The sequence below is a fragment of the Heloderma suspectum genome, chromosome 3, assembly GCF_057233095.1.
Source record: "Heloderma suspectum isolate Gila_16-S chromosome 3, 16-S_ref, whole genome shotgun sequence".
NCBI lineage: Eukaryota > Metazoa > Chordata > Lepidosauria > Squamata > Helodermatidae > Heloderma > Heloderma suspectum.
In genome coordinates this window covers 1,300,031-1,310,353 of record NC_139460.1, presented here as the reverse complement: position 1 = coordinate 1,310,353, position 10,323 = coordinate 1,300,031, and the positions used below count along the sequence as shown (strand labels likewise).

General features: G+C 47.5%; 1 protein-coding gene across 1 annotated transcript; it reads right to left on the bottom strand.

Moving 5' to 3' along the window:
- Window positions 1-764: 764 nt before the first annotated feature.
- LOC146349172 (olfactory receptor 52E4-like) lies at window positions 765-8,586 on the bottom strand. Its single transcript, XM_084842227.1, has 2 exons — window positions 7,661-8,586; window positions 765-795 (listed from the first exon to the last, which is right to left on the bottom strand). The coding sequence occupies exons 1-2, from the start codon at window positions 8,584-8,586 to the stop codon at window positions 765-767; spliced, it is 957 nt and encodes a 318-aa protein (XP_084698353.1).
- Between the last annotated feature and the right edge of the window lie 1,737 nt (window positions 8,587-10,323).

Here is a 10,323-nt window from a genome sequence, read left to right as displayed (position 1 = left end):
CTCTCGATGGGGCTACCAAGCTCCTCCTCCTGTATTTCTGTGCAGAGATATGTATTTTTCACATACAGTGCAACCCCACCTCCCTTTCTGTTCCTCCTGTTCTTTTTGAACAAGTTACATCCTTCCATTGCTGTATTCCAGTCATGAGAGTCATCCCACCAAGTCTCAGTTACACCTATCAAGTCATAATGTTGCTAAAAACAACAAAAAGGCTTTCTTCAGCTACGTGCATAGTAAAAGGCAGAGGAAAGAAATGGTTGTTCAGCTATTAAATAAGGATGGCAAAATGATAACAGAGGACAAAGAAAAGGCAGAGGTGCTCAATTCCTACTTTGGCTCAGTCTTCTCCCAAAAGAGGGTCTATGACCCCCCTGGCAAAGGCGAAGTACAGGCTGAAGGGGCAGGATTGCAGCTTGAGATCGACAGGCATATGGTCAAGGAACACCTCATTACTTTGAATGAGTTCAAATCTCCAGGGCCAGATGAACTGCATCCTAGAGTCATAAAGGAACTGGCAGAAGAGCTCTCAGAACCGCTGTCTATTCTCTCTGAGAAATCATGGAGGACCGGGGAAGTGCCAGATGACTGGAGGAGGGCTAACGTTGTCCCTATCTTCAAAAAGGGTAAAAAGGAGGAACCTGGGAACTACAGACCAGTCAGTCTGACATCAATCCCTGGGAAAATTCTGGAGCAGATCATAAAGCAATCCATCTGGAAGCACCTTGACAACAATGCAGTGATTACTCGAAGCCAACATGGATTTGTCAAAAACAAGTCCTGCCAGACAAATCTGATCTCATTTTTTGATCAAGTCACCTCCCTTGTAGACCGTGGGAATGCTGTAGACATCATATACCTCGACTTCAGCAAAGCTTTCGACAAAGTGCCCCATGATATCCTGATGAGCAAACTAGCTCGAAGTGGGCTAGATGAAACAACGATCCAGTGGATCCACAGTTGGCTACAGAATCGGACTCAAAGAGTGCTTATCAATGGGACCTTCTCAAGCTGGGGAGAGGTAACGAGTGGGGTACCGCAGGGCTCAGTCCTGGGCCCAGTGCTCTTCAACATTTTTATTAATGACTTGGAGGAGGAGGTGCAGGGAATGCTGATCAAATTTGCAGATGACACAAAATTGGGAGGGATAGCTAATACTTTGGAAGACAGAAACAAAATTCAAAGTGATCTGGATAGACTGGAGTGCTGGGCAGAAAACAACAGAATGGCATTTAATAGGGACAAATGCCAAGTTCTGCACCTAGGAAAAAGAAACCAAATGCACAGTTACAAGATGGGGGATACGTGGCTCAACCACACTACGAGCGAGAAGGATCTTGGAATTGTCGTTGATCACAAGCTGAATATGAGCCAACAATGTGATGTGGCTGCAAAAAAGGCAAATGCTATTTTGGGCTGCATTCATAGAAGCATCGCTTCCAAATCCCGGGAAGTACTAGTTCCCCTCTACTCAGCACTGGTTAGGCCTCATCTGGAGTCCTGTGTCCAGTTCTGGGCACCACACTTTAAGAAGGATGCAGACAAGCTGGAGAGGGTTCAAAGGAGGGCAACAAAGATGATCAGGGGACTGGAAACAAAGCCCTATGAAGAGAGACTGAAAGAACTGGGCATGTTTAGCCTTGAGAAGAGAAGACTGAGGGGAGATATGATAGCGCTCTTCAAGGACTTGAAAGGTTGTCACAGAGAAGAAGGCCAGGATCTCTTCTTGATCATCCCAGAGTGCAGGACACGGAATAATGGGCTCAAGTTACAGGAAGCCAGATTCCGACTGAACATCAGGAAAAACTTCCTGAGTGTCAGAGCAATACGGCAATGGAACCAATGACCTGGGGAGGTGGTGGGCTCTCCCACACTGGAGGCCTTCAAGACGAGGCTGGACAGCCATTTGTCAGGGATGCTCTGACTTGGATTCCTGCATTGAGCAGGGGGTTGGACTCGATGGCCTTGTAGGCCCCTTCCAACCCTACTATTCTATGATTTCCCTCCTGTATTAAGAGTTCAAGCTCGTTCTGTTTGTTTCTCATACTCTGGGCATTAGTATATAGACATCGAAGACCATGTGCTTCACAGTCTGGCTTTCTTCCTACATGTGTCTGAAGACTATTATTGGGCGCTATCATAGCTGTTCTCTCCGTTGCAGGGCATGCGCCTACGTCCATTGTTACCCCCAACATTACATCTCCCTTCTGCATAGGATTCAGTTTAAAGCCCTCCTGATGAAGTTCTTCATGCTGTGGCCAAACACATTCTTCCCATCCTTTGTGAGGCGCAACCCGTCCCTAGCCAACAGCCCATCTTCCAGGAAGTATAGCCCATGGTCCCAGAATCCAAATCTCTCTCGTCGGCACCACCTTCGTAGCCAGTCAAATGGATGAGATCCATTTCCATTGGGATTCAGGCCTGTTTTTGGAATGGAAACTGCCTTGGTCGGTGTCATGCCTCCCCTTGAGGACTCCTCGTCAGAAGAGGAACAGACCCTACCCTACAATGAACCAGAGGGAGAAAGCCAGGAGACCAGATGTGCCAGTCTGCCACTGAAAACCAGGACCATCTCAGGTTTCACAAGAGAGCACGGACACAGAGTGAGAGGGGGAACGTCCGCCCAGCCCAAGAGAGAGACGCTGTCTGAAGAGGCTAGCTCAGCTTCCCCCTCTCGGACACAGCTCCTGGCTGCAATCAAGGTCTCCTCAGGAGAGAGGCATCTGAATGGCCTTGATTGGTTGCAGCTGGGGGTCAAAAATCATAGAACAGTAGGGTTGGAAGGGGCCTACAAGACCATCGAGTCCAACCCCCTGCCCAATGCAGGAATCCAAGTCAGAGGGTGGGGTGGGGCCAGAAGCCTCCAAGTTTAAAAAGTCTTCCAGTATCTCTGCATCTTTGCTAGAGACAAAACCTGTATCTAGCTCTCATCTTTGTTTGCCTGATTCCCTGACTTCTTGCTCCTGACTGAACTCCTGATTTATGACCCAGATTACTCATGACCCTGTTAATTGCATCCTGTTGATATTCTGACGCTGTTATCTTCCTGGATTCTGACCTTGGCACGCTCTTAGCAACTTGCTATTCACACACACGCGCTGGCTTCACATTCCAGACTCCACAGCGACAACCCAACTTCCCTCGACCATTCTTGTGTTCTGGACTTTGGCTGGCTGAACACCCAGCCATGCTCTGCCACAGGCTGAGTACCATTCCAGAGTAGGACAGTTGCCCCGTGGGATGACCTCTGCCGGGAGAGGGACAGGGAGGGTGCGGCCCTGGGGATTCCCTTGGACCTCTGGGCAGCTTTTGATACCACTGACCATGGTATCCTTCTGGACAGGCTATCTGGGCTAGCCATTGGAGATGGAGTGGTTCCACTCCTACTTGGGTGGCCCATTCCAGAAGGTGGTGCTGGAGGATTATTGCCCTGTTCCTTGGCAGTTATGCCATGGGGTGTCAAAGGGATCTATTTTATCCCCCGTGCTGTTCAGCATCTACAGAAACTGCTGGGGAGGGTTATCCAGAGATATGGAATGAGGGGTCAGCAGTCTGCAGATGACACTCAGCAATATCTTTCCTTTTCATCAAATCCAGGTGAGGCAGTGGGTGTTCTGAACCAATGCCTGGGCACGGTAATGCACTGGATGGGGGCCAATAAATTGAGACTCAATCCAGACAAGACAAAGCTAATGTTAGTGAGTTGGTCTTCTGCCTGTATGAGTGATATTCAACCTGTTCTAGACAGGGTTGCACTCCCCCTAAAGGATCAGGTTCATAGTTTTTGGGGTGCTCTTGGATCCAGCATTGTCCCAAGAGGCACAGGTGAACTCAGTGACATGGAGCTCCATTTATCAATTGAGGCTGATAAACCAACTACGATCCTATCTGGACAGAGATAGCCTAGCTACAGTTACCCATGCTCTGGTAACCTCTCATCTGGATTGCTGCAATGCATTATATGTGGGGCTGCCTTTGAAAATGGTCTGGAAACTTCAGCTGGTCCAAAATAGGGCAGCAAGATTGTTAACAGGGACTGGCCAACCAGCTCATATTACACCAGTACCTTTCCAGCTGCACTGGCTGCCAGTCCATGCCTGGGCCCAATTCGAAGTGCTGGTGTTAACATTCAAAGCCCTAAATGGCTTGGGGCCAGGTTATCTGAAGGATCCTCTCCTCCCATATGTCCCTACCCAGCCCCTAAGATCACATTTAGGGGTGCTTCTCCAGGAGGCCCCATAAAAGGAAGTGAGGCGGGCAGATACCAAGAAGAGGGCCTTTTCTGTTGTGGCATCCCGATGTGCTCCCCAGAGAAGCTCACATGTTGTGGTCTTTTCAGAGCAGGTGAAGACCTTATTTTCCCAGGCATTTTCTTTCTGTTTCTGTTGGTTTTAAATATGTTGTTGTTGTCAGTCACTAAGTCGCGTCCGACTCTTTGTGACCCCATGGACCAGAGCATGCCAGGCCTTCCGGTCCTCCGCTCTCTCCCGGAGTGTGCTCAAGTCCATATTCATTGCATCGGTGATGCTATCTAGCCATCTCATCCTCTGCCGTCCCCTTCTCCTTTTGCCTTCAATCTTTCCCAGCATCAGGGTCTTTTCCAGGGAGTTTTCTCTTCACATTAAATGGCCAAAATATTTGAGCTTCAGCTTCAGTATCTGTCCTTCCAATGAGCAGTCAGGGTTGATTTCCTTTAGGATGGACTGATTTGACCTCCTTGCAGTCCAGGGGACTCGTAAGAGTCTTCTCCAGCACCACAGTTTGAAAGCATCAATTCTTCTGCGCTCTGCCTTCCTTATAGTCCAGCTCTCACAGCCATACGTTGCTACTGGGAAAACCATAGCTTTGATTATGCGGACCTTTGTTGGCAAGGTGATGTCTCTGCTTCTTACTACGCTGTCTAGGTTTGCAAAGCTTTCCTTCCAAGGAGCAAGCGTCTTTTAATTCCATGGCTACAGTCACCGTCTGCGGTGATCTTGGAGCCCAAGAAAATAAAATCTGTCACTGCTTCCATTTTTTTTAGCCTAAGAGTCTTCTCCAGCACCACAGTTACTGTATTTTAGATCTTTCCACTGCTCCTAGGATTTGTTTTGGGTTTTATGTTTCATTTTGGGTTTATACTGTAGTTTGAACCTTTTAAACTTTTATATTACATTTTATGGTGTCTTATTTTATGGTTTTAATTGTTGTGAACCACCCAGACAGCTTCGGCAATTGGATGGTATAGAAATGTAATATATATAAATATTTTTTTTACATTGTATTGTATATTAATGTATGTATTTATGGTATGTGTATATTCCCTTCATCATACTGATATATTCCAGGGCAGTTCACCTGGGTATCACTGTCCTAGTCTTGGCAATGTGAGCTCAGCTGAATGTGCAATTCTGTTCGGAAGACAACATAACAACCAGCACAAGACACTAAAATGGTTTCTTCAGAAAGAAAACCAAGGCTTTCCTCACCTGTCAGACCTTCAGGGAGTAAAGCTTCTTTATGCTGTTTTAGGAATTTGTGAGTTTTAAAAATACATTATATTGATTTGTTTTTTGGGGGGTGAGCATACTGGAGACATTGTGATCCTGTTGGGTGGAAAGAGAGAGAGAGTAAACACAAATCAAAGGAACAGACATGGCTTCTGCTCTTAACCTTGGCTTTAACCCCTCTTAACAGAGGCCATGGAGATCTGTATCATCTGAAAACCACAGGTATGCCACACTTCTGTGTGCGCTCTCTCTCCAGATTGTGTAAATCATGCCTAGCCCCTTGGGCTGTGGGGTGTCCCATCCCCTGGGAGTGCAGGTGGGGGCCCTGGCCGGAGAGGGATGAAGCTCTGTGGCCAAAGAATGACCTGAGGAAAGTAGGGCTGTTCCCTCACCACCAGAGAAGAACTTAATAACTCGATGAACTCCTGGGAGAGCACCCATATTATCTATCGGTGGAACTGTGGGTCCCATCTTCCTATCCTGATTTGGGAGAAAGGGAGCCACATCTTTGTTCAAAATGAGCCTTTCAGATGAAACTGAACTTGCAAAAGTTAATTTGTGCAGGCAATTGATCCATTTTTTTGTAGAGACATAAAAGCAGCTGAAGATGGTTCTTGGCTGGTTGTATGGACCAAAGCTTTCTTTGAGGTGGGAGGGGGAGGGACACAATTAGGAAATATTTTCTGCACAAATTCTAAAACGATCGTTCGCAATTAATAATAAAAACCAGTGCTTGCTCTCATGTGTGAAGGATGCTCCCAAGCTGCTCAGCTGAGTGGAAGCATCTCCAGACGTTCCTCCTAACGTCACAGCCATGGGAGGGACCACAGTTCAATGGCACAGCATCTTTTGCACGCAGAAGGTCCCTGGTGGTTCAGCCCCCAACCGCCACAGTCAAGACGATCAGGGAGCAGGTGATGGAGGGTGTCTTTCTGCCAGAGCCACAGGAGAGCTACTGCTACTCACAAGACACAGTCATGGGCCAGCTGGACAAGTGGTCAGGTCTGGCTGCCTGTCTTCCTACAATGTGCAAATCTTGTCCTGGCCCAGCCTCCCCAACCTGGTGCTTGGGGAAAACACGAGCTGTTTTTGGACTACAACTCCCAGGACTCTTTCCCATTGGCCAACCTGTCTGGGGCTGATGGGAGTTGAAGTCCAAAACATCTGGAGGGCACCAGGTTGGAGTAGGCTGTTTCGGCTTCTCACTCAGAACCTCTCCCCTCACCCTCCCACAGCCCCTTTGTGAGTTCATAAAGACTGTTTGATGAAGTGTCAGTGCACTTGCTGCAAGCCTCACATAAGGACATTTGACGCATAGATTGAACATGGCAGCTTGTCCATCGTACTGGTATAATAGGGTGGGTGAAAACCTCCCCTCTGGAACTGCAGTGTTTCTCTTTAACCCTTTTACACACACACACACACACACACACACACTTCTCCAGCACCACAGTTCGAAAGTATCAATTCTTCGGCGCTCAGCCTTCCTTATAGTCCAGCTCTCACAGCCATACATTGCTACTGGGAAAACCATAGCTTTGATTAGACGGACCTTTGTCGGCAAGGTGATGTCTCTGCTTCTTACTATGCTGTCTAGGTTTGCCATAGCTTTCCTCCCCAGGAGCAAGCGTCTTTTAATTTCATGGCTACACACCCCAAATGGGCTAATGCCTGAAATAAATCAGTCAGCCTTAAAATATGCCATTTTTTCTCTTGTATTTATTGTTTCATTACAAACTTGTCTGCATTACACACCCGAAAGGAAGGAAGAAAATATATGTGTACAGCAGAAAAGTACAAATATATCAAACTTATTTTTCACAATCTCTGTTGCATTATTAAATCCATAAGTCTGTCCATTTCTCAACTAAAAAATAAACAAATTCCATCTTTTGAGTTCTGGCCTGTCTGATTTTAATATATTGGACCACCTTTGCGATAACACCTAAATCCCAGATTTTAAATAACCAATTTCTGACCTATGGCACCTCTGGCTCTTTTCACAGATGGATGGTGGGTGGGTGTTTTTTTTAATGTAATTAATTGACTATTGAATAAAGTCTCAGATATAACCTGCCAAAATATATATGGCTCTCAGAATTTCCATCCAATGGCTTTTACAAATGAAAACCAAGAGTCAGGAGACACTGGACAAAACCGCCCTTTGGGGGCACAACAGCTGCATGACCCTCCCGTGGATCTCTCTGGTCCTTATGCCATAGATGACTGGGTTGAGCACGGGGGGCAGAAAGACGTAGAGGTTGGCAATGAGGATGTGGGCATAATGGGGGATGTTACGCCCGAAGCGGTGGGTGAGGAAGGAGAAGAACGTTGGAGTGTAGAAGACGAACATCACAGCCATGTGGGAGCTGCAAGTGCCCAAGGATTTGCGCCGGGCCTCCTTGGAGGGGAGCTGGAAAACAGCCCGCAGGATTAGCACATAGGAGATGCCAATCAGGACCAAATCCAGCATGAGGAAAGCGACAGTGAACAAGCCATAGGCTCCATTCACCCAAATATCCGCACAGGCCAGCTTGGCAATGCCCATGTGCTCACAGTACATGTGGGCAACAATAATGCGGCCACTGCAAAAGGGCAAGTGGAGAGTCATCAGAGCAATGGGCAGCACAAGCATAGAAGGCCTCAGGACCACTCCAGCACACATCCAGGCTATCCGTGGCTTGGTCAAGATGGTGGAGTACCTCAGGGGGTCGCAGATGGCCACATACCTGTCAAAGGCCATGGCCAACAGCACTACAGACTCCATCCCCGTGAAGGTGTGGATGAAGAACATCTGGGTGAGGCAGGCACCAAAGCTGATCTCCCCGCGGCCAAACCAGAAGATGGCCAGCATTTGGGGCAGGGTGGAGGAGGAGAGGCCCAGATCGATGGCAGAGAGCACGGCGAGGAAGTAGAACATGGGCTGGTGGAGGCTGGCGTCTGTCTTCACAATGAAGAAGATAGTGAAATTCCCCAGGAGAGCAATGAGGTACCCAGCACAGAAAGGGATGGAGATCCAGGTGTGCAGAGATTCCAGCCCAGGAATACCCAATAGGATGCAGGTTGGGGAATGAAAATGGGTGACATTAGACCGTGGCATTCTCCTGGATCTGACCTCGAGTGTGCATCACTTTGCCCCTGCCGAGAAGAAGATAAGAACAGCCGTGCTGGATCACACCAACGGTCCATCTAGTTCAACATTCTGTTCACACAGTGGCCAACCAGCTGTGGACTGGGAACCCACAAACAGGACATGCTTCTGATACTAGAGGCAGCATAGAGCCATCAGGACTATTAGCCATTGATAGCCTTTTCCTCCATGAATTTTTCCAATCCCCTTTTAAAGCCATCCAAATTGGTGGCCATCACTACATCTTTTGGTAGTGAATTCCAAAGCTGGAACTATGGACTGTATGAAGAAGGACTTCTTTTCATCTCTCCTGAATCCAAATAATAGTATAGAATCATAGAATCATAGAATCATAGAATAGTAGGGTTGGAAGGGGCCTACAAGGCCATCGAGTCCAACCCCCTGCTCAATGCAGGAATCCAAGTCAGAGCATCCCTGACAAATGGCTGTCCAGCCTCGTCTTGAAGGCCTCCAGTGTGGGAGAGCCCACCACCTCCCCAGGTCATTGGTTCCATTGCCGTATTGCTCTGACACTCAGGAAGTTTTTCCTGATGTTCAGTCGGAATCTGGCTTCCTGTAACTTGAGCCCATTATTCCGTGTCCTGCACTCTGGGATGATCAAGAAGAGATCCTGGCCTTCTTCTCTGTGACAACCTTTCAAGTACTTGAAGAGCGCTATCATATCTCCCCTCAGTCTTCTCTTCTCAAGGCTAAACATGCCCAGTTCTTTCAGTCTCTCTTCATAGGGCTTTGTTTCCAGTCCCCTGATCATCTTTGTTGCCCTCCTTTGAACCCTCTCCAGCTTGTCTGCATCCTTCTTAAAGTGTGGTGCCCAGAACTGGACACAGTACTCCAGATGAGGCCTAACCAGTGCTGAGTAGAGGGGAACTAGTACTTCCCGGGATTTGGAAGCGATGCTTCTATGAATGCAGCCCAAAATAGCATTTGCCTTTTTTGCAGCCACATCACATTGTATTTCATATTCAGCTTGTGATCGACGACAATTCCAAGATCCTTCTCGCTCGTAGTGTGGTTGAGCCACGTATCCCCCATCTTGTAACTGTGCATTTGGTTTCTTTTTCCTAGGTGCAGAACTTGGCATTTGTCCCTATTAAATGCCATTCTGTTGTTTTCTGCCCAGCACTCCAGTCTATCCAGATCACTTTGAATTTTGTTTCTGTCTTCCAAAGTATTTGAGAGAGGGAGAAACACACACACACACCCCACTACCTATATTATTTTATTTTATTTGAATGAAGACTCCATCTTTTCCACAGTTGGCTACGGAATCAGACACAAAGAGTGCTTGTCAATGGGATCTTCTCCAACTGGGGAGAGGTAATGAGTGGGGTACTGCAGGGCTCAGTCCTGGACCCAGCGCTCTTCCACATTTGTATTAATGACTTGGAGGAGGAGGTGCAGGGAACGCTGATCAAATTTGCAGATGACACAAAATTGGGCGGGATAGCTGATACTTTGGAAGGCAGAAACAAAATTCAAAGTGATCTGGATAGACTGGAGTGCTGGGCAGAAAACAACAGAATAACATTGAACAGGGATAAATGCCAAGTTCTGCACCTAGGAAAAAGAAACCAAATGCACAGTTACAAGATGAGGGATACTTGGCTCAACCACACCGCAAGCGAGAAGGATCTTGGAATTGTTGTCGATCACAGGCTGTATATGAGCCAACAATGTGATGTGGCT